Source organism: Cryptomeria japonica, chromosome 3 (assembly GCF_030272615.1).
Source record: "Cryptomeria japonica chromosome 3, Sugi_1.0, whole genome shotgun sequence".
NCBI lineage: Eukaryota > Viridiplantae > Streptophyta > Pinopsida > Cupressales > Cupressaceae > Cryptomeria > Cryptomeria japonica.
Genome location: NC_081407.1, coordinates 409,647,093 through 409,671,073, shown reverse-complemented (window position 1 = coordinate 409,671,073; position 23,981 = coordinate 409,647,093). Strand labels below are relative to the sequence as shown.

Here is a 23,981-nt window from a genome sequence, read left to right as displayed (position 1 = left end):
CCATATTGTGTCCTAAGGGGTCATAGGACACAATATGACTCCTTAGGACACCATGTGACCCCTTAGAACACCATATAGTGTCGTTATGGGTCATATGGTGTCATAAGGGGTCATATGGTGTCGTAAGGGGTCATATGGTGTCCTAACGGGTCATATAGTATCATATGACCCCTTAGGACACTATATTCCCCCCCTCCATCCTTACCTCATATGGTTTAGCATATCGGGTTATAGGATCTATGGTTATTGTATAGGGTCAAGGATTTAGCATATTGGGTCATACGAACTAGGGCATTTGTTATAGGTTTTAAATGGTTTAATTTTTATGGTTGTGGTTATCAAACTATAGGTATAGAGTATAGATTATAGGGAATAGAGTAGAAATTTATCAAAGCTTAAAACATTTCAATGGAAGTCATTTGGCTAGCGCCATATTTGGTGCTAGCCAAATGAGCTGCACTAAAAAATGGTTATATGGGACCCTTGAACCGTGATCCAAGCCCACATTCTCTCATTTTGTCTGCTTTCTGCGCATGATCAAACAAAAATATGCTTTTTGCATGGTGTTGACATTTTATGCAACGTTATTTTATACATTCCATCAGCTCTCCACCACCTTTTTTTTCATTTGGCAACGTCGAAGAGGAAGAACATGGTTTTTTTTATTTATCAAATTTGAATAATTGAGGTAATATTTTCTTGTTTTTAGAATTCAAATACTTATTAAGTGTTATTTTGTTTAAATGTTAGAATAAAAGTGTTTTGTCAAAATTGATTATAATCCTATTAGATTTACATTAGATTTAACAATGCATTTGAAGGAAGTTGCATAAGAAAATTATTTTTTTAGTGGTTTAAAACAAAATTTACAATTTCATACATCCTTTTTTAAATCTTATGAAATAATTTAAAAGAGGAATACATGAAATAATTTCAATTTCATATATTCATTTTAACATATGCATAATTAGGAAAATCATAGATGCATTAGGATTGTCCTAACATAATTAGGACAATCATAGATGGATTAGGAATTCTCCTTACGCCTCTTGAAATCTCTTTATGAATTAACTTTATTCTCTTTTATGTGCATGTACATGTAGAAATCATCATCATGCCGAGGAAACGACCAAAAAATGTAACATCGGAAGAGCGTGAAGCTAAGAATGCAAAAAAAAGAGAAGGAATGAAGCAAGGAAATTGAATACCATAGGAGAAGAGGTGCCAATTGAAGAGGAACATGAAATATCCATCCAAAATAAGTGAGAGACAAAATTGGCCACACAAAGGCAATGGATGTAAAACCTTCGTGCAATGAGACAAGTGAATTATGAGGTCGAGAGCATGTCTACCATAATTCAAGTTGAAGGCACCCCATCTCTTACATCTCAAGTTGAAGGCACACTATCTCTTATTGGCATAGCATTGGTGTCTACAACATCTCATATTGAATGCACTCCCTCTATGAGATTTAACGTTGCAAGTACTTCACGATTGACATCGAGTATTGGAGCTACACCATCTTGTACACCTCAATTTCAAGGTATGTCATCATTTTCATCTCCGGTTGAAGGTATGCCACCTATCCCTAATGTTGTTGACATTCCTAATCTTGAGGTAACTCAAATTTTGAGAACACCTCTTAGAGTTTTGTATAGAAAGCTTAAGTATTTGATTGATATTGATGCTAATGTTTTGAAACCAATGGTTGACAAGATTCTGAAGCGTACTTGTCAAAGACATGCTAACCAAACATGGAAAATATTTTTTGAGCCTTTAAATGAGATGGGAAGATGTCAAATATTTGTTGAAATGATGAGAAATCTGAAATTTAGGCCCATAATGAAGATTATTGGGCTAAGAACATTGATTGAATCAAGCGACAAATCTATTGTGAAGAATTTGATGAATGCATATAATACTATTGGTTCTAACTCATGCACAAAAGATAGTAATGCCACACGACATGTCATTACATCAACAATTGTAAGAAATCAAACTAAGAAAGCTCTCCTCATTAGAAAGACAAGTAAACAATTGAAGATAAGTAGCCAAACTCTAATGAGAGCTATGGGAAGGCGACAAAGAGCGAAGGATCCATATAACAATGAGTTATGGGCATTTTACGGTAGATTACCATGGAAAGATAAAGCAATTGTTGAAGCCTTGAGATCCCTAATTGAAGATTTTTGGAATAATATCACAAGGGTCTCTCCAAATAAAAGAGATGTTGTAAGGAGGATTGGTAGTAAAATCCGTGATCCACATCTGAAACATTTTTTTAGATATGACTCAAACATAATTTTTTACCAAGTTTCAACATATGTATCCTCAAATTAGCATTAGTCAAAGATTCTTTGAAATGGTAAAGCCTTTTTATGTCAAAATAAATCACACATGGACAACTTGTTGTTGTAGAGTACATATCAAATTTTCTAACTATTATGATGTTTATCAACACATATGTATAGATTTGCATGCTAACAATGTTTTGCAGGAATGCAACATAAATGGTCCACCGACATCTTCAAGGGAATTCATATCTAGCATATTATGTGAAAGAGTAGATAGTCAAGTATATTATAATAAGTGTTGCTTGGATGGCACATGTGTTCATTGTGGTGGATTGCGACATTTATAAATTTGTCAACATATGGATATTGGACAAGAAATTGGTAATGAATTAGTGGAATTTGGAAAATATAAGACAGTGGCCTACATGCTAAATGATGGAAAAGAAGCAAAAAGATGTGAATTGGTTAGTGAGAAGATTCCAGTGTATCAGTTTATGGGCATCTTTCATGAGAATATAGTGTATGAGTTTGCAAGGCATAACCATCAAGCTCGTTGGTTGGACTCACAATTTAAGTTATGCAGGGACACATTTCCACTTCATACAATCGTTTCAATTGTTGACTTTGCAGAGAACTACACACTACAACCGCAGAACAAGGTGCAATCACAATATTACAACTCCACACAAGTTGCTATTTTTGTGCATATAGCATTCATTCATGCACATGATAGTATGGAAGAGGATAGGAAGATATTGAGGGAGTATCATTTTTACATCAATGATGATCGCTCACACTCTACAGAGTTTGTGCAAGGTTGTTTTCAGATATTCTACGATGATTTGGCTAGCCAAGGCATATCATTCCGTCAATATATCATATGGTCAGATAATTGTGCATCACAATTTAAGAACTCTTGGATGTTTTATTGGTTGAGTAGGATGCATAAGTTCACTACTATTCAACATATGTGGAATTTCTCTGAGGCTGGGCATAGAAAAGGGGAGCATGATGGTGCATGAGCATGTATTAAAAGAGCTTTAGCACGAGAAGAGTTAAAGTACAAAGAGAATGCAAACTTGAAAGATGCAAAATCAATTTTCAGTGGTGCAATGGTACAATTGGTCTAGGTAATCAAGGTAAGTCTTTGGTTTGTAGATTTTTTTGGTTGGTAGATGATACTAACATTGCAAAATTTGAAGATTGTTGTACATTGATAGGATCGAGTGAGCTACACTCTTTCAAAAGCTCTAATACAGGTTCATGGACTATCCATATGCGATGAATGTCATTTTATTATTCTTCATGTAGAGATGGTTCCTATAATGAGTGTGAGTCAAAGGAGTGGGTGGATGAATGGTGTATGAGGCCTCTAATCCCACTTGAGACATATCGACCTCTGAGTGCACTACAACTAACACAGATGGAAGCATCAATTGACTTTGACCATGTGTTAGATTTAGTCCAACTAGGTAAATTATCCACATGCAAATTTTTGCACTTTAATATTTTACCTTAGTTGTTTGCTAAATTCTTCTCACTTTATCATTGCAGGGCATGTTTATGCAGTTATTGCAGCTGAAGACAATGAAGAAGGAACAAATTGTTACCAGTGTCGTTGTGTGGACACAAAAAAGAAATTGGATGGCCCTATGGTAGATGGAGAAAATATTGAGTACCCACAGGATCAGTAGTTGTTACTAGTGCATGGATTAGAAGGTACCCAGTGAAGAAGTCTAACTTGTGGTTGTTCGAGGACTTCGAGACACATAGGAAGATTCTTCATTATTCTAACCTTGTTGTAGCTTCAAATGTTCATTTGATCAGATATGGGGGTTGACCACTAAACAATAACCTATGGAAGGTTCATGAGTCTGACCATGAGGCCATACTATACATGATAAAGAGTAGAGTAGATCTAGATGGTTCATTGGATTAAATGTAAATGTAAAAAAATTGTAATATCAATCATATCTGGATATATGTACATGACTTGTATTTTTCGACTACTCGAGGCATTGTAATATAAAAATTTGTGTTTTTGTCTTGTTTTGTATGATTTTATGTAAATAATGTCATTTTGGACCATTAGATATCACATGGGATCATTTCGTGAAGTTTTAGGCTAATATGGTAAAAGATGTAAAAATTGCTCATTTGTTGTCAATCACTCAAAGTGTAAAAATTTGTCAAAATTTGGCATCATTTTTCTTGATCTTAGTGACACGTAAGAATGATTCATTTGATCCTACGGGGTCATGTTATGACACTCTAAAAAAGCCTCTCTTAGTTTAGGTAGACTTGGATCCAATTGCTCGTGGCGACACTTTCTCAGTTGCGACAAAAAGCGTCAAACGAGTTCAATGAAAAGTTGCACAATGCCCCATCTTTCAATCCGCTTGTCACGACACCAAACCATCAGCTTGTATGCATTAGGGTGGCTGGGTTTATGCTAGGAACTCCTTCGTTTTTCTCTCCAACTCGCCCGGTCATTGCGGACCACACCCTGGCAGTGAAATAGCTTAAGTGCTCAAGTTGCTCAAAGTTGTCAATATTTGGAATCACGTTTCTCGATGCCCGTTAATCATAAGAACAATCCATCTAATCCTACAGGGTCATGTTATGGCACTCTAAAAAAGCCTCTCTTGGTTTAGGTAGACTTGGATCCAATTGCTCATGGCAACACTTTCTCGGTTGCGACAAAAAGTGTTAGATGAGTTCAATGAAAAGTTGCACAATGCCCCATCTTTCAATCTGCTCGTTGCAACACCAAACCGTCAGCTCGCATGCGTCGGGTTGGCCGGGTTTACACTAGGAATATCTTCATTTTTCTCTCCAACTTGCCTGATAATCATATGAATGAGCTATCTAATCCTATAGGGTCATGTTATGGAACTCTAAAAAATCCTCTCTCGGTTTAGGTAGACTTGGATCCAATCACTCGTGGCGACACTTTCTCGGTTGCGACAAAAAGCATCAGATGAGTTCAATGAAAAGTTGCACAATGCCCCATCTTTCAATCTGCTCATCGCAACACCAAACCATCAACTCATACGCGTTGGGGTGTTTGGGTTTACACTAGGAATGCCTTTGTTTTGCTCTCCAACTCGTTCGATCATTGCGGGCCACACCCTAGCAGCGAAATTGCTTAAGTGCTCAAGTTGCTCAAAGTTGTCAATATTTGACATCACATTTCTCGACTCTTGTTAATCATAAGAATGAGCCATCTAATCCTATGGGGTTGTGTTATGGTACTCTAAAAAATCCTCTCTCGGTTTAGGTAGACTCTGATCCAATTGCTCGTGGCGACACTTTCTTGGTTGTGACAAAAAATGTCAGATGAGTTCAATGAAAAGTTGCACAATACCCCATCTTTCAATCTGCTCATTGTGACACCGAACTATCAGCTCGTACGCATTAGGGTGGCTGGGTTTATGCTAGGAATGCCTTCGTTTTCCTCTCCAACTCACCCGATCGTTGCGGGCTACACCCTAGCAGCGAAATTGCTTAAGTGCTCAAGTTGCTCAAAGCTGTCAATATTCAACATCATGTTTCTCGACGCCTGTTAATAATAAGAATGATTCGTCTGATCCTACGGGGTCATGTTATGGCACTCTAAAAAAGCCTCTCTCAGTTTAGGTAGACTTAGATCCAATTGCTCGTGGTGACACTTTCTCGATTGCAACAAAAAGCGTCAGATGAGTTCAATGAAAAGTTGCACAATGCCCTATCTTTCAATCCGCTTGTTGCGACATCAAACCGTTAGATCGTACATGTTGGGGTGTCTAGGTTTACACTAGGAATGCCTTCGTTTTTCTCTCCAACTCGCCTGATCGTTGTGAACGACACCCTAGCAGTGAAATCGCTTAAGTGCTCAAGTTGCTCAAAGTTGTCAATATTCGGCATCACGTTTCTCGGTGCCCATTGATCATAAGAATGAGCCATCTAATCCTACAGGGTCATGTCATGGCACTCTAAAAAGGCCTCTCTCAGTTTAGGTAGACTCGGATCCAATTGCTCGTGGCGACACTTTCTCGGTTGCGACAAAAAGCATTAGATGAGTTCAATGAAAAGTTGCACAATGCCCCATTTTTCAATCCACTCATCGCGGCACCGAACTATTAGCTCATATGCATTAGGGTGTCCGGGTTTACGCTAGGAATGCCTTCATTTTTCTCTCCAACTCATCCTATCGTTATGGGCCACACCCTAGCAGCGAAATCACCCTAGGGTATGCATTAGATGAATAGAAGTGTATGGGCTATGCAATTTTTCTAGAATGGGTATTGGTACAATGGTGTCTTACATTGTCTAATTTTGGTTCTTTCCATGTTTCCTTTATATAGTCTTATTTCGACTATAACTATTGAATTTGTGTTGATCTCAATAAGCTTGGGTCTTGGATTACAAACACATATTTAGGTTCAAAGCTTAAGTAACAATAAACTTTATGCAATTAATCATTTAATAATTTGTACTGCAATGATGGATAACCATGATAAATGATTTGCATTAACCAAAAATCTAGAAATCCATACAACATTGTATACCATTAAAACTATCAAATATATCCAATATAGACAAATAGGCTTGCCAAAAGCCATATGGACATAGAATGTCACGTATTCATAAAACAAAACATATGTTCAAAATTTCTATAAAGGCATACAACATGATATCCAATAAAGTCAAATAGGAGCTTGCCAAAAGCCATATGGACATAGAATGTCACATATTCGTAATACACAACATATGTTCAAAATTGCCATAAACAACATGGTATCCAATAAAGTTAAATAGGAGCTTGCCAAAAGCCATATGAACATAGAATGTCACATATTCATAATACAAAACATATGTTCAAAATTGCCATATAGGCATACACCATAGGACCCTATTCTATTCATTTCCCTCTAGGGGAAGGAAACAAATCATGAGATATCTTTTCCTGTCAAGGGGATGGAGATGTATATGATGCAAGTGTCTTTCGAGTACGCCCACTCAACCTCCTCTCTAGAATTTTTTGTAACTCCACCTGATACAATGAAAATAATGATGTTAGCATATACAAAATTGAATTTAGAATGACATATAATATAAATAGTCACTTAGCGCATACAAATAATCATGATGTTCATCCACAACAGGTGCACGTTCATGATCTGGAGTGACAAGCCCCTCCTGTAAGCATCACAATATAAATTAAATTAAATACAAATGTCGTTAAGATTTTGAATAACATATTATTAAGATAACAAATGTAATGCTAAATTTACTAAATTTTCAAATATGTCTCATAAATTTGTCAAAGTAGTTGAACTTTCTATTACTGCAGCAACACTGCGCTCCATTGATGCACAAACAGTGGGATGAGTCTCTGATGTCAACATCTGAAAATTAAACAAAGTATATTGATTAATCACCAAAACTATCTATATTATTTAATAACAACATTAAAGATAAATTGCTTACCCGGGTGAAAGATTGTTGTTGAAATACACTGTGAGGTGTTGATGTTGAAGCTCTAGTATCAAACTATTTGACATCCAAAATGAGTAATTAGAAAATCATTCACATAAGGTTCAACTATCTACAAATAATAATTATATTTCTTCACTCGTTATATACCTGTGGAGTTGATGAAGTCGTGAAAAAGGGTGTTGCAAGAATGATGCTAGTATTGTGAACACTTTGACCCTGATTTTTTATCATAATAATTTACTAATTTAGATATATTCTCAAATTTCCATATAATATTTAATAAAAAAAATGAAATGAACTTGTAATTAAATTCACTTGGGTATCAAAGCCAAATGTTTGGTTCAACAAGGATTCTGTCATGACAATACCCTCTATAGCAAACTCCGCTCGTGCATGTGCATTCTCAGAACTATTAGGATCAAAAGTGCAAAGAGAACCACAAGATCGACAAAAATAAGCTGGAACTTGAAGCCTAGAAGAATCAACATCATCACTCGCATCACACTCTACTAGAGGCCATGCATACTGTATAAGGGTCTGAGTGAGTGAGATAATGGAGTCTAGAGTTTCAACCTCAATACTCTCCTTCACAATGGAATGAATAATAACATTCTCCACCATAGGTCTGGCCAAGGGTCTTGGTGGGAGATTTGGGTCATGCTGTGAACCCTCTCTATCATGTGAGGAACTCCTACCTCTACCTTGGAAATATAGAAAATCAAAATAGTTTGGGATCTCATTAAGGACAAACTCACAGTACAGTTTTCTCAAAAAGTATTGGGGTGCCTCATGATTATTGCATGGGGGTTGATCAAATACCATCCACCACCTATCCCAAAAATCCATTCTTAATTCCTTCATGATGACACCAATGAATAGGGAATCTCCTACATCCAGGGTGTAAAGGTTGATTCGTTCGGGGGTTTGTAACAAGAGTACACAAGTCAAAATTATTAATTTAATTTTTCTTCACTACCACATATGATAATTTGTCAGCATAAAATTGCTTTTGTTCTTCCTTCTTACTAGACCAAAAATTTATTTGTCCACTCACGGTTTGTATGTGAGATACAATAGATTGGAAAGAACTGGCAAGGTTTGTCCTATGGGAGTTTGTTCCAATGGGATCTTTTAGCCTTGTGATTAAACCTTCAAGCTCTTTTTAGTTATTTTCTATTTGACCTAATAGGTTTTCTTGTGTACCTATGGAATGTCTAGGGATTGTAGGAGGTTCTTGATGTGCTTCTTCTTCAATATGGTCTTCATGAGGAGGTGATTGAGTGTTTTCAAAATTTTCTTGTCTAATCTCATTTCTTGATAATGAAAATAAATTTAAATCAATAACCCTAGTTTATTCTTCAAATTAATAAAAAATGAAAATAAGAAAAGAAAAATACATACCTCTTCAAGCTCTTCGAGCTCTTTGATGGCGTGGCGACATTTTGATGAGACATGGACAACTTAGTGCCCAATATCAAGCTTCTAAAAAGGACGAGCGCAATAAAATGGCACCCCAAATTGCCAAAACACGGGTTTGGGAATACAGAATGCATCTAAAATGCGAACTTGGGTTTTTTAAAAGTTTGAAAAGGTCATAAGGCGCACGCCCTATAGTGCGGGTGCCTTATGACCATTTTAGTTTTTTTGAAGTGTGGCATTATAATCGAGCATTATAATGCAATCAAGAAGTTAGACTAACCATAGAAGACAAATCTTGAGATTTGAGGTCCCAGTTGTGACCTATTATGTACTTTGAGCATATTCTAGCAGGTCCATGAGCCAGTTTCTATAACTTGGTTGTTACTGGTTGGTTGTAATCAATTTTCATGTTATAATTCAATTTGTGTTGCATTACCTCCATCATGTCCTTATGTTTCTATTGTGTTTACTCTTGCTGATCGGTCTAGATTGATCTCTTTGAGGTCCCTCCTAACTAGTGATTGTTTCACTGACAAACAAAGAACTAGGGTGCCTGACAGGGGTCTGACTGATATCTCCCTTTTTTACTTTAACATTGGGTTGTAGAGCACACTAAGATCTAAAGATTTGGGTGGATTTGATGCTCGACACCTACAACTAAATAAATAAACCATCAAATATGTATATATAAACCACATAGTATCATACCGTGAATAGGGAATGGAAGCGACGTAGCTTGCCCGTGAAGAGTAGTGCAACACTTTTCCCTTTCACCCAATCACATCAAACATAATAGCAATGTACATTGATCAATATGCATCGATAAACACAATAACTCATAAGTAATCCATCACAATTAACTAAGTACTGAACATGAATAACATCTAATAAGGACATCATTAACAACATCATATCAATCCATCATAGACATCGACACATAAATAATTGGTCACAATCATATAACAACATCATGAATTGCAGCGAATCATAAAGGACAAAGTATGAATACCACATAAGAATCCAAAGGTCATAGTCAAACATCACAACCAAAACCAAAGTTGACCAATACCAAAAAGGTTCAAACCACATAGAACTCCAACCACAAGGTCTAACAAGCCAAAAGAGAGAGGGGCACAAAAATGGGCTTTTCCCATTTGGTGCATGCCAAAATTGGTGCTAGCCAAATGGTAAAATTCCATTTTCCACATTTGGCATGCGCCAAATAGGGCAAGCACCAAATATTTAGCATTGAAACAATGTTTAAGACATGCTTGTTTTTGGGTCTAACATGCAACATATAAATGAACTTACACAAAAATTAGCAAAGTCATTTTCTATGAAGGATTTGGGTGTAGCTAACCAAATCCTTGGTATGAGGATTTCACAGGACAGGAAAAATAGAAGTTTAACTTTGTCCCAAAGTGAGTATATAAAGGTGTTTAAGAGGTTTAACATGTATAATGCAAAAACAGTTGGTACACCTTTGGATAGTCAGTTCAAATTGACTAAGGAGATGTGTCCAAAGATACAGGAAGAGGTAAATAAAATGTCTAACATCTCATATTCATTAGCTATTGGTAGTTTGATGTATGCGATGGTATGCACATGGCTAGATATTGCACATGCAGTGGGAGCTGTGAGCAGGTATATGAGCAATCTGAGAATGAAACATTGGAATACCGTCAAATGGATTCTCAGGTATTTGAGAGGTACTTATAGAAAGGAATTATGTTTCAAAGGATCAAATTCTTCTCTACAAGGATATGTTGACTCTGATCTAGCAGGTGATATTGATACAAGGAGGATAATTACAAGGTATGTTTTTATTGTAGGGGGAACTATTGAGTTGTTGAGATTGTTGGGGAGATTGTTGTAGTTTGTTAGATTTGGTTGTTGAATTTGGATATTTTTTGTCATTGATGTCAACATATTCCTAAGGGTTAAATTGGTGATTTTGGGAAGATTTTCTAATCTGGTTTGTTGTTCTTTGATTATCGATTCCTGTTGTTTCCTATTGGTGTTCCTGTCGGTATTCCCTCTAGTATATTCCGGTATGATCAGATCTTGTGCTGAGATTTTTGGATTTTTTTTGGAATGATATTGTATATCTTCATTTCATATGGTTCATGATTTGGTGAGCTGCAAGTTATTTTTCTTCATGACAATTGCTGCTTGGTTGTGTTCTTGAGCTTTGAGACATTGATCGATGGAGATTTGATTTGATATGTTGGTGCAACTATTCTGGATGATTCTAATGTGTTTGTTGGTGTTTCCTAATCATGTCAATTTTGTTTTGGTGATCCACTTTGATCGTTGTGATAAATTCAGTGATTTCTTTCAACTGGTGATGATTTGTGTTATGCGGTATTTTCTAGTGGTGTAGCGTGTTGCAGTTGATCTTGGCATGATTTTAGATGGATATGATCATTTGGGAATTTGAATTAGGTTCATGCTATGTAATATAAATCATAATATTGGTCTAGTGGTTGATCCTTGTATCGTGTAATGTAATTTTTGTATTTATGAGTTGAGGGTTAAGGGTTTAGCCGACCTTGCTATCAAGGTTGATGATTTGTATATAGCTGATATACTTATGTAATTTAGGTGTCGATGTTATGTCTGCATTATCAAAGAGAGGTGTATGTGTGAACAAGAGATATATCATTTGGTGAAGTGTTGTGGTGAGATCGGTGCTGCACAACAGGCAACTGTGCTTAACCGAAGCTGTCATCTAGCATATGTGGATGCTACTATTGTAGTTTATTTCTTTCGGATTGTAGTTTGATTCATTTTGTAAGTCAGTAAGACTTCCCTAAAGGTTGTATCCTTTCAGGCATATATCTTTTGAGCAGTGAGCTCTAGCAGTGTGCATGAATGGATGTGTATTCCTCATTGTAATATTTTCACATACTACTGTAGAGTATCATCTTATTATGGGTAGGTTCCCACCATGGTTTTTCCCTTGACCAGATTTTCCACGTCAAAAATCTTGGTGTTGTGCTGTTCATTTGCTTATCTTTTAGTTGCTATAGTTATGCTTTGGTGTTTAATTATTTGATTTTTGGTGAAGACTGATTCACCCCCTCTCTCAGTCTTCCTTCTTAATTGCTGCTAATAATTGGTATCAGAGCTAGATCCTTCGGTAGAAGCTTAATCTCTTGGGAAGATCTAGAATGGAAACTCAAAGTATTCTTTTCAAGAAGGATAGTCCGAGGTTTGATGGAAGCAACTATATTATGTGGAAGAAATGGATGGAGGTGCACTTTAAATGTCTCGGAGAAGATTACTGGAAGATTACTAAGAATGTCTATGTTGTTCCTCAGAATGAACCATCCACTCTTGATGAAGTTAAGGAATTTGAATATAATATCAGAGGAAAGGAAGCATTACTCAGTACCCTGACTGATTCTGAAATGACAAATGTAATGGAACTTTAGACTGCACATGAGATCTAGGTGAAGTTTGAGATCCTATATGAAGGTGATAGTCAAGTGAAATTTGCTAAGTTGCAGAGCTTGGAAGGAAAGTATGAGACATTGAAAATGTGAGATGATGAGAACATACATTCATACATGGATAAGGTGAATGAGCTTGTCCTTGGTATCAGATGTGTCAGTGGGAAGATTGAGGAAGATGAGATTGTTGCTAAGGTGTTGAGATCTTTGTCTCCTTCTTACAAACATAAGGTTTCTGCTATAGATCAGATCTGGAGTGTAACTACAGTAACAAGAGATATGTTGGTTGGAAAACTTGCTGAATTTGAGCTAAGCAAATTTGGAGAATCACATGAAAAGTCTGAGATAACATTTAGCGCATCAGTATCTATTTTTGGTAAGCAAAAGTATGATCCTAATGAATGCGGGATATCCAGGTATGAAAGAGAAAGAAGAGAGATTGCAGAGAAAGAGAGAGAGCTTGATGAGCTTGAAGCATTGATTGCTTGAAGATTGCCTAAAGGTTCCGATAAGTATGATGGAAAGTTGCCTTTGAAATATTTTAATTGCAATAAGATAGGCCATTTTGCCTCTATATGTTTGGAGAGAATGAATAAATATGACAGACATGATAAGTTTGATAAGTATGATCGGAATGATAGATATGAGAAGCATGAGAAGTATGATAAGCCTTATAAGTCTAACCGAAAGTTTATGAACTAGAAGAACTATTATTATGCTACAAATGAAGGTGTTACAGATGAAGAATCAAAAGGAGATGAAGTTGTGTTTATTTCCATTAAGGAAGATGGACCTATGCCTATTGATTCAACTAGTTGTTCTATTGAAGAAAAGGATTTGGCTGCAAAAGTTGAAGAAAAGAGTGTATGGGTGATTGACAATGGTTGTTCACATCATATGACCAGTGATAAAAGAAAATTTGTAAGTATGAAAAAGTATGATGGTGGAATAGTCAGATTTGGAGATGACAAAGCTTGTGTAATCTGTGGGAGAGGTTCTATTTCTTTTGATGGTAAGCATAACATTGATGATGTCTTGTATGTTGAAGGTTTGAAGCATAGTATTTTGAGTGTTGGATAAATGGTTGACACGGGTTATGATCTGCAATTAAAGGATGGTAAATGCAAAATCTTGAATGCCTCCGGTATAGAGATTGCATCTGGGACTAAAAGTGAAGGTAACATTTTTCATTTGCATGTAAGTGATAAATTTTTTTTGATTGCTAAGATATATGAGAGTTGGTTATGGCGTAGAAGAACATGTCATGTAAACTTTGATTCACTGATCAAGATTAGTTCTACACATGCTGTTAGAGATCTGCCTAAGATTATTAAACTTGTTAATCTGGTATGTAAGGAGTGTTAGTTGGGTAAGGAAACAAGAATTTCTTTTAAGAACAAATGGTATATATTAGATGGATTGCTGGATCTTGTGCATACTGACCTATGTGGACCTACAAATGTTAGAAGTGTGCAAGGAGATAGATACTTTATGTTGCTAATTGATGATTATTCCATGATGATGTGGGTTGTCCTTTTGAAAGAGAAATCAGAAGCATTTGAGAAACTCAAGATATTCAAAGCTAAAGTTGAAAACGAGTCTGGATTGAAGCTGAAGTGTCTGAGATTTGATAGAGGTGGATAATTTTGTTCTAATGTTTTCAATTCTTTCTGTGAGATGCATGGAATCAGAAGACAACTTTCTGCTCCTAGAACCCCATAATAGAATGGAGTTGTTGAAAGGAAGAGCCGTATTGTTTTGGATTCTGCAAAGACTATGTTGATTGAAGGAAATGTTCCAAATATCTACTGGAGAGAAGCCATTAGCACTGCAATCTACATATTTAATAGAGTTCATATCAAAGGTGATACCGGTAAGACCCCTTATGAGCTATGGTTTGGTCATGTTCCTGTTGTGAAATATTTCAAAGTTTTTGGTAGGAAATGTTATATCAAGAGAGATGAGGATATTGGAAAGTTTGATGCTAGAAGTGATGAAGGTATCTTTTTGTGATATTACACAAAGAGTAAAGCCTACTGATGCTATAACAAGAGACTGAGAAAGATTGTTGAGAGTGCATGTGTGAAGGTAGATGAGAACCTTGGAAAGGAGATCAAAGCTTATGATGAAGGTCAGCATGTTGTTTTAGCTTCAACCTAAAGGACCTAAGCAAAATGATCCCGTAGAGACAAAGACTATTAATACAGATGTTGTTGCTGCTGGTGATGATGTGCAGGAATCTGAGAATCAGAAGAATATGAGGTATGTTAGATTAAAGCACTCTGAGAATCAGATTATTGGTGATAAGAATAAAGGTGTGATGACTAGAAGAAGGTTAGTTGTAGAAGAGGTATGTTTGATATCAAAAGTTGAACCTAAAGATGTTGTTGAAGCTTGTAAAGATGAGAATTGGATAACGGCCATGGAAGAAGAATTAGATCAGAATGGAAACAATAATACTTGGGAACTTGTGCCTAGTCCTAAGGATAAAAATGATATTGGTACTAAATGGGTTTTTAGGAACAAATTGAATGAAGCAGGTGAAGTAGTAAGAAATAAAGCTAGACTGGTCTGCAAAGGGTATTCAAAACAAGAAGGAATTGATTATGAAGAAACTTTTGGTCCGATTGCTAGAATTGAAGCTATTAGGTTGTTACTTGCCTATGCTGCTCATAAAGATTTCAAGGTATATCAAATGGATGTCAAATCTGCATTTTTGAATGGTGATCTAGAAGAAGAAGTCTACACTAAACAACCTGATGGATTTTCATTGTTGGATGATGGTGATATGGTATGTAATTTGAAGAAAGCACTTTATGGATTAAAACAAGCTCCTAGAGTCTAGTATGCTAGATTAGATAAATACTTGTTGAAATTAGGATTCACTAAAAGTGCTGCTGATAGTAATCTATATTTTAAAATTGAAATGATAACATTTTGATTGTTGAAGTCTTTGTTGATGACATTATTTTTGGTGGTGATGATGATATAAGTATGAAGTTTACCGGTAATATGCAAAAGGAATTTGAATTGTCTATGATTGGTGAGATGAATTTTTTCTTAGGTTTGTAGATTGCACAGATAGAGAAAGGTATCTTTATATCTCAAACTAAGTATGTGAAGGAATTGTTGAAGAATTTTGGACTAGATGATTCCAAACCAGTTGGAACTCCTATGATGTCTGATTGTAAATTGTCTAAAAATGATGAATTTCCTAGAGCTAATCAGAGTTTATACAGATATATGGTTGGTGGATTATTATATCTTACTTAGACTAGGCCTGGCATTATGCATGCTATATGTATGGCTACTAGATATCAAGTCGATCCGAAGAAAAGTCATGTTACTGCTATTAAAAGAATATTCAAATATCTAAAGGGAACTGTGGAATATGGTTTATGGTATCCTAAGAAAGATGATTTTATGTTGTGTGCTTACATTGATGCAGATTGGGTAGGTGATGTAGATGACTGGAAGATTACTACCTTTGGAGCATTATTTTTGGGTAAGAAGTTGGTTTCATGGGCTAGCAAGAAGCACGACTCACTATCTCTATCTGCTTCTGAAGCTGAGTACATTGCTGTTGCTAGTAATTGCACTCAAATAGTTTGGATGAAGCAAACGTTGAAAGACATCATAATTATTTATGATGAGCCTACAATCATTACTGTGATAATTTCAGTGCTATAAACATGTCAAAGAATCTAGTACAACATTTAAAGGCTAAGAATATATCAATCAAATACAATTACTTGAAGGAGCAAGTCAGTGAACAAAAGGTGAAGCTAGAATATGTATCTACAAAGGAACAAATTGCTGATATTTTCACTAAGCCTTTGCCTACAGATACATTTGTCTATTTGAGAGATAAGATAGGGGTAACCACCCCTCTTGATGAGAAATAGATGCATTGAATTGCATCGATCAGGTGGATTTTAGAGTCTTATTTTTTTATCTGGATTATTGTGTTGATGCTGATTCTCTGCTAGAATAGTTTGTTGATTTGGTTGTGGTAGATTCATGTTTCTATGTTTTGGAAGAGAGATATCTGTGTTTCATATTCAAAGGGGGAGAGTGTGTTTGGTTTTCTATTTTTGGAGAACTTTGGTATTGTTGTCAAAGGGGGAGAGATCATGTGAAAAAATGTATTATCTATCTTGATCTTAGGGGGAGTCTGTTGGTGATATCTTCTTTCTTTGAATTGACTGTTTTTCACATTCATATATTGCCATCGATGCCAAAGGGGGAGATTGTTGAGTTGTTGAGATTGTTGGGGAGATTTTTGTATTCTGGTGAATTTAGATATGTTGTTGTCATTGATGTCAACATATTCCTGAGGTTTATTCCAGTGAGTTTGGGAATATTTTCAGATCCGGTTTGCTGTTCTTTGGTTACTGGTTCCTGGTGTTTCCTATTGGTGTTCATGTCGGTATTCCCTCCGATATATTATGGTATGGTCAGATCTTGTGTTGAGATTTTGGGATGATCTTGGGTATCTTCATTTCAGATGGTTCATGATTTGGTGAGCCACAAGTTATCTTTCTTCATGACAGTTGCTGCTTGGTTGTGTTCTTGAGCTTTGAGACATTGATCAATGAAGATTTGATTTGAGGTGTTGGTGCAACTGTTCTAGATGATTCTAACATGCTTGCTGGTGTTTCCTAATCGTGTCCTATTTGTTTTGGTGATCCACATTGATTTTTGTGCAAATTTTGATGATTTCTATCAACTGGTGATGTATGCGGTATATTCTGATGGTGTAGCATTTTGCAGTTGATCTTGGTATGATTTTCGGTGGATATGATTGTTTGGTAATTTGAATTAGGTCCATACTATGTAATGTAAATCATAATGTTGGTTTGGTGGTTGATCCTTGTATTGTGTAATGTAATTTTTGTATTTATGAATTGAGGGTTGATGGTTTAGCTGACCTTGCTATCAAGGTTGATGATTTGTATATATAGGTGATATACTTATGTTATTTAGGTGTCGGTATTATGTCTGCATTATTAGAGAGAGTTGTATGTGCGAGGAAGAAATATATCATTCAATGAAGTGTTGGGGTGAGATTGGTGTTGCACAACAGGCAACTGTGCTTAACCGGAACTGTCATCTGGCATATGTGGATGCTACTATTGTAGTTCATTTCTTTTGGATTGTAGTCCGATTCATTTTGTAAGTTAGTGAGACTTCCCTGAAGGTTGTAGACTTCCGAGCATATATCTTTTGAGCAGTGAGCTCTAGACAGTGTGCCTAAATGCACGTGCATTCCCCATTGCAATATTTTCACATACTATAGTAGAGTATCATCTTATTGTGGGTAGGTACCCACCATGGTTTTTTCCTTGACCGATTTTTCCATATCAAAAATCTTGGTGTTGTGTGTTATGCTGTTCGTTTGCTTATTTTTCAGTTGCTATAGTTTATCAGTTTATGCTTTGGTGTTTAATTATCTGATTTTCAGTGAAGACTGATTCACCCCCCCTCTCAGTCTTCCTTCTTGATTGCTGCTAACAGGAACTACAGTTAGTTGGATTTCTAGATTGCAAAAGGTTGTTGCGCTTTCAACCATTGAGGCTGAGTATGTAGCTGCTACTGAATCTAGCAAGGATATGATTTTGTTACAACATTTTCTGGAGGAATTGGGCCAAATGCAAGAGGATAGACCATTGTATATTGATAGCTAGAGTGTCATGTATCTTGCAAAGAATTATGCTCTTCATTCGAGGAAAAAACACATTCAACTCAGGTACCACTTCATCTGGTCTGTTTTGGAGGATAGCCTGTTAGAACTTGAGAAGATTCCTTCAAGTGACAATCCTTTAGATAAGTTCACAAAGGTAGTCCCATGGGAGAAGCTGATTTCCTTAGTTTCTCTCGGTCTTCTTGATTGAAAATTGTGGAATTAAGGAACAACCGAATCCAGGAGTTTTATCCAGTGGGAGCTACAAGTTTAACAGTGTTGTCTAGGATCAGTCTCCAAGTGGAAGATTGTTTGGTGTGGAGCTTGATCAGTATCCAAGTGGGAGATTGTTGATGTGTGGCGACTAATCATGCAAGTACTGTATTGTGGCCCCGAAAGAAAAAAAAATTGTCATTTTTTGTTGAAAAAAAATCCAACTTTGAGTGTTGCCCTAAAAAATGCTTGTTATAAGCAGTTGGAATGTAAAAAAGGCAATGCAATGGTGTTGTACTGATTTATTGGATAATAAGAAAAGATTGGACGGTTGTGTTATGTGGATGTAGCTCATCTTGGGTGAACCACGTTAAATCTCTATGTTATATGTGTTATGCATTTTTCTTCATCTTTTGTTTTTGTAACTTCATATAATTATTAATTTGTATTTGCTCCAGATTTGCCTAAACCTTAACACCAATACCACCCCCCTTCGAACACTAAATGATGAAAGACAAGCACACTACCGAAGCCATGAAGGAATCAAACCCTATCTAGGCAAAAATGACCCAAAGCAAAGTAAAAAAGAATTCCAAACACAACAGGACCAAGTGAACCCCTATGTAGTGAACCCAACTTCTCCGCACATCACTTTATTTATCTAAGTAGTAGCCAGAGGAGCCAAGATTACCATACGTAGATCAAAAGAAAATAGACACATGGAAACCCACAAGAAAGCCACTGAACAAGTCAACCTAGTAGCTGGAAGGAAAGAAAAAAGGATTGCCAAGAAAGAGGGGCTAACACAACCAGTCTTAGAAACCACAAGCCAGAGGACAAGGGCAAAGAACAACCCTTCAAACCAATGCCCAACACCCAAACAAAAAGCCAAACAAATAAGGGAAGCATTACCAAACCAGAGCGTGTTGCACACAAGGAAAAGGGCACTGCAAGGAAACCCATTCCTGGCCACCTTTCTAGTGTTGTCCACAAAACCTAGAGCCTTCTTAGCCTCTAAAAACATTTATTCTACAAACCCATATCCATTTGGGTCTACATCCTTCCTAGCTTCTCCTGCAACCAACAAAACCCTAACACCACTTTCTCCTTCACTTTCGCACTCCATCTTTTTATCTTCGTCATGTCTTGCCTACGTTAACATTAGATCTTTTTGCAATATTACTAGTAATTAGCCTAAACTTTATATCTTTCAACTATAGCACTAATACTAACCAAAATATTATAGGTGAAATTAAAACATAACAAGTTTATTTTAAGTTAATCTTCTTAAATCACATTGTAAAAAAAATTTATGTCATAATTTTTTTTTGCATAACATACTAATTTAAATTAAGTTACATCTATTCATATTCACATCTTTTCACATTTCATGCTCATTGATTTTTATTGTAAATAATTACTTGTAAGAAAAAAAATTTATATTTCTTTTTTCTTTATCCTCTCATAAATTACACAAAGCATATCTTACTATGAACATAACCTAACACCTCCTTTCACTATAAGTACTAATATTTATTAAAAAAATATTATACATTTTTTGTGTATTAAGAAATAAAAAATCTCAAAAGACAACTTCTAATCTTCAAGCAGAACAATTCAAAAGAAACATGGAGAAAGTAAATCCGCGGTGCCATGAGATGCCCTCTCTCTTGTAAGCTATACTCTTTCTATAAACATGTAATAAATATATTTTGTTTCTCCTTAACCATCAAGAAGGCAGATATACTAATAATAATATGCATCTATATGCACTATATATTTACCATGCATTATATGAATAGTGATATATGGTAATGGACTTAGAAGATAGAAACTACTGTTTTCGCTACCAACTTTAGCATACTCATATGAACATAGAAATCACTCAAAATTAAAAGACAATGTCACACAGAGGAAAGCTCAGAAAGGAACTGGGTTGATCGCATGACCTGGATTGTCCATTGTTGTGTGGTATTCACTGTCGAATTTGGTTCCAGGCCCCAAGCTTCCATCATTCCTCTACATTTGCCTGCGAGATGAACTACTTCCCATAACTTATCTTCTTCAAACTCTTGTGCCCATTTCCAACATTGCTTTACAAACATATCTGGTAGCCTTGACATAGAACAAGCAATAACATTTCTCAAAGATTCTTCTGTCCATGCCACAAAATCCTCGATATCCTTACCCAACATTAATTTGCATAGTTTGTAGAGGGTGTAGCTTGGTGCTACTTTCATCCAGTCCTTGGAATCACTTAAACCTGCAACCTCCTCCTCCTTGCAATCTCCTACTAGATTTTCTCTTTTGAGCACGCCCTCACATTTTTCTAATAGATCCTCTAGAATTCTACGTGGCCCTTCAACATCTATAACACAATTATCACTACCAGAAGAAGATTTTTCGTACTCCATTTGTAGCTTGTAGAACTCCCTTTCCGCGGCCATGCAAACTTCATCCTTGTCTTTATTGAAATCGTCAAAGAGGCTTATTTCATTGGCTTGGAGATCAATATCACACTCATCTGCAAAGCACAGCAAGTCCCATACTTCACAACAAGCTTTCAGAACTTTCCTCAAACGATCTGACTTGGTCTTCTGTAGTCGAATGATGATAGTGATGAGGGACACTACTGTCATCTTCACAGAATGTCTTTCTGCATTTGGAAAATGCTTCAGAACGGAAGGAAGTGCTATTTTCTTAAGCTTATTCAGAAGTTCTATCCCATCTTCTGCCCATTGCAGAGAGTACAGCCTAAAAATTGACTTGATTTCCTCACTTGACATGCCTTTCATACAACCTTTCTGCATTTGAAGCTTCACTTTATTAAAAGACTTTTTATTGGCTTCCCACAAATCACAGGGATCTTCTCCTGGCAAACATATAGACACCAAAATCTTTGCATACTTTTCAGGCATTGTAACTTGTTCTTCTTTCCTCATGTGTTTACTACACCAATACAGAAAGTTGCCTACAATAAACTCCGACAGAAGTCCACAACACTTACTGAAAAACACAACACATACCTCAAAGAACAACACCAAATATAACAACTTGTGCAACCTGACTTTGGTAAATATCTTTGTGGGCAATCTCTGCAACTTGTTCGCCCTTGGCATCTTTGATCTTGAGCTTTCAACATCTTGGAATCGCTGTCGATCTCTTTTTAAATCGTACATGTGAATCAACTCAACAATGTGGCTTGTCCAAAAATCCTCCAGGCAAAGACACCTTCTCCAACTGTATTTATGCGGACGAAAATACAATTGCACAACTAGCCATCTCCAGACAATAGCAACCCATCCTATTATGATGAAAATAAACAATGGGAAATACTCAGCGAGCCATTTGAGAATGAATCGATTATAGACTGTATTTGACAAGAGGGATAGTACGACACAAATGGTGACTACTAACCCAACTGCTGAACTCAAAACTGATCTGGACATCACATAATCAACCTGGCAAACACGAGCAACAAACCATGAACAGACTACTTTATCCTCAAAATCATTCCAAGAAATTGAAACCGTCCTTTCATTTGAGAACTGAAACTCATCCAAGAAAATTGCTGAGATCCTTTGCCTCATAAGACCATGAATAGTTCTACTCGCTAAAATAGTGCAACCTAATAGTAAAGCAAGGACTATAATACATATGAATAAAATCACATTTATAATTGTAGACGACTTTATCATAGACATAGTTTCTCTCGAATAATCTAGCCATTGAAGTGTTTTAAATTGGTGGTGAACAATATGATGTTCCTGGACAAGAAATAGGAGCACTTCAATTGCAATTTGCCCACATATAGTTATTGCTAACGCCACGAAAGTTATCACACCTGGAGCAGCCATTCCAGGTAGCAAATAGCCTATAAACACACACACAGCAACTCTTCCAGTAACAACTGACTGATAATTAAAAAGATAATAATCAACCTGATTGACACCAATAGGATCATCTAAAGTGGTCCACCAAGCAATTATCTGCACTGTTACACCGCTTAAGGCAAAGGCCTTACCTGGCAACCAAGTTGCCCGTTTTCTCAATGCCCGCCATACATCCAAGCCTATTAGAAACCCAAACACAACATAGCACGCTAAAGTTAAATAATCAACACCCGTTGTGGAGACCTTCTCCCATAATCTAAGAGGAAAAGGTTGAGGAAGTGGAGCAAATGCCATATAAATGTGCAACAAACACAACTTATAAGAAGGACCAAGCTCTACTGTCGTTTATTTTCACTTATTTATCGTCTCCTTTGCTTCCTCACAATTTTTTCTTACGACTTGATAGTCTCTGAAAAAATTCGCAGGCACCTTGGAAAAACAAAGTCCCCTTGCAGGACTTGCAATTTTAATTTTAGTAATTGACGTCATATTATTCGGAACGTCCTTGAATTTACACAAGAACACGTTTTTGAAACTTGGGATGGAAAGGAATAAAGTTAGTGGATCAGACCGTCATTTTAATTAATAATAATAATAATATTGTTTCTTTTCTTTTCGATTTTTTAACCTTTATTTGTGTGAATTTTTCCAAACCACAAACTTTCCAATATCTAAATACAACTACGATTGCACTTTGGTGTGCAATGGGTATGTCAAAGAGGTGTGGAAGGTTGATTAGAGAGGATTTTATTATATATTTTACATTCTTTTTGTGTCGTATATAAGGTCAATTAGTAAGGCTTTTATCAAATGATGTTTTATGTAAAATTAAGGTCTCAATGGAAAGTGATAGCTTCAAATCAACTATGGATCTATTTCTAGGGATTCAAACAAGAATAAAATAAAACCTTTGAATCATGGAGATAACTAGGTTCCTTTGCCAATACTCATGATATGTTTGGAATAGGAAAATAGGGAGTGAGAGAGAGGGAAATATATAGGAGGAAGATAGAGTGAGAGAGGGGTAGGGATATAGAGATAGAGAGGAGGATAGAGATGGAGAAGAAGAGGAGGAATATGGATAGGGGATTAACATATAAGGATAGAGAGAGAGAGATGGATATATATGGCTGGAAGAGATAAATATATAAAGATGGAGATATGTAATATACAAAGAGAGTTTCATGGAGATTTAGGGGTAGAGAGAGGCAGAGAGGTAATGAGTTAGAGATAGAGGAAGAGACGGAAGAAAAAATATGGATAGATACAGACAGAGAGGCAAAACAATATAGAAATAGAGGTCTAGAAAGAGGAGAGGAGAGAGAGAGAGAGAGAGAGAGAGAGAGAGAGAGAGAGAGAGAGAGAGAGAGAGAGAGAGAGAGAGAGAGAGAGAGAGAGAGAGAGAGAGAGAGAGGTGGCTCAATATGTAGAGAGGGAGGGGGAGGGTAATCCAATATAGAGAGCTACAAAGGGATTGGGGGAGTGAGATATTTATATCAATCACCCTTTTTAAATCTCTTATCTATTCATATTTATTTCTCTA

The 23,981-nt window shown here is 36.3% G+C and overlaps 1 protein-coding gene across 4 annotated transcripts; it reads right to left on the bottom strand.

Annotated features, from left to right (window-relative positions):
- Positions 1 to 7,047: 7,047 nt before the first annotated feature.
- On the bottom strand, positions 7,048 to 22,965 carry LOC131069528 (uncharacterized). 4 transcript variants are annotated; one of them, XM_059218377.1, is made up of 5 exons: positions 7,923 to 22,965; positions 7,767 to 7,829; positions 7,625 to 7,684; positions 7,414 to 7,475; positions 7,048 to 7,329 (listed from the first exon to the last, which is right to left on the bottom strand). In XM_059218377.1, exon 1 carries the CDS (start codon positions 22,730 to 22,732, stop codon positions 20,450 to 20,452), a length of 2,283 nt encoding a protein of 760 aa, XP_059074360.1. In that variant the 5' UTR covers positions 22,733 to 22,965; the 3' UTR covers positions 7,048 to 7,329; positions 7,414 to 7,475; positions 7,625 to 7,684; positions 7,767 to 7,829; positions 7,923 to 20,449. The 4 variants fall into 4 exon arrangements, with proteins under 4 accessions (XP_059074360.1, XP_059074358.1, XP_059074359.1 ...); XM_059218375.1 differs by having other exon boundaries at positions 7,414 to 7,684; XM_059218376.1 differs by having other exon boundaries at positions 7,048 to 7,475.
- Between the last annotated feature and the right edge of the window lie 1,016 nt (positions 22,966 to 23,981).

What these genes read in the sequence shown, in the direction of transcription:
- LOC131069528 (XM_059218374.1), bottom strand. Translation starts at nt 22,732, where the DNA reads ATGGCATTTGCTCCACTTCCTCAACCTTTTCCTCTTAGATTATGGGAG.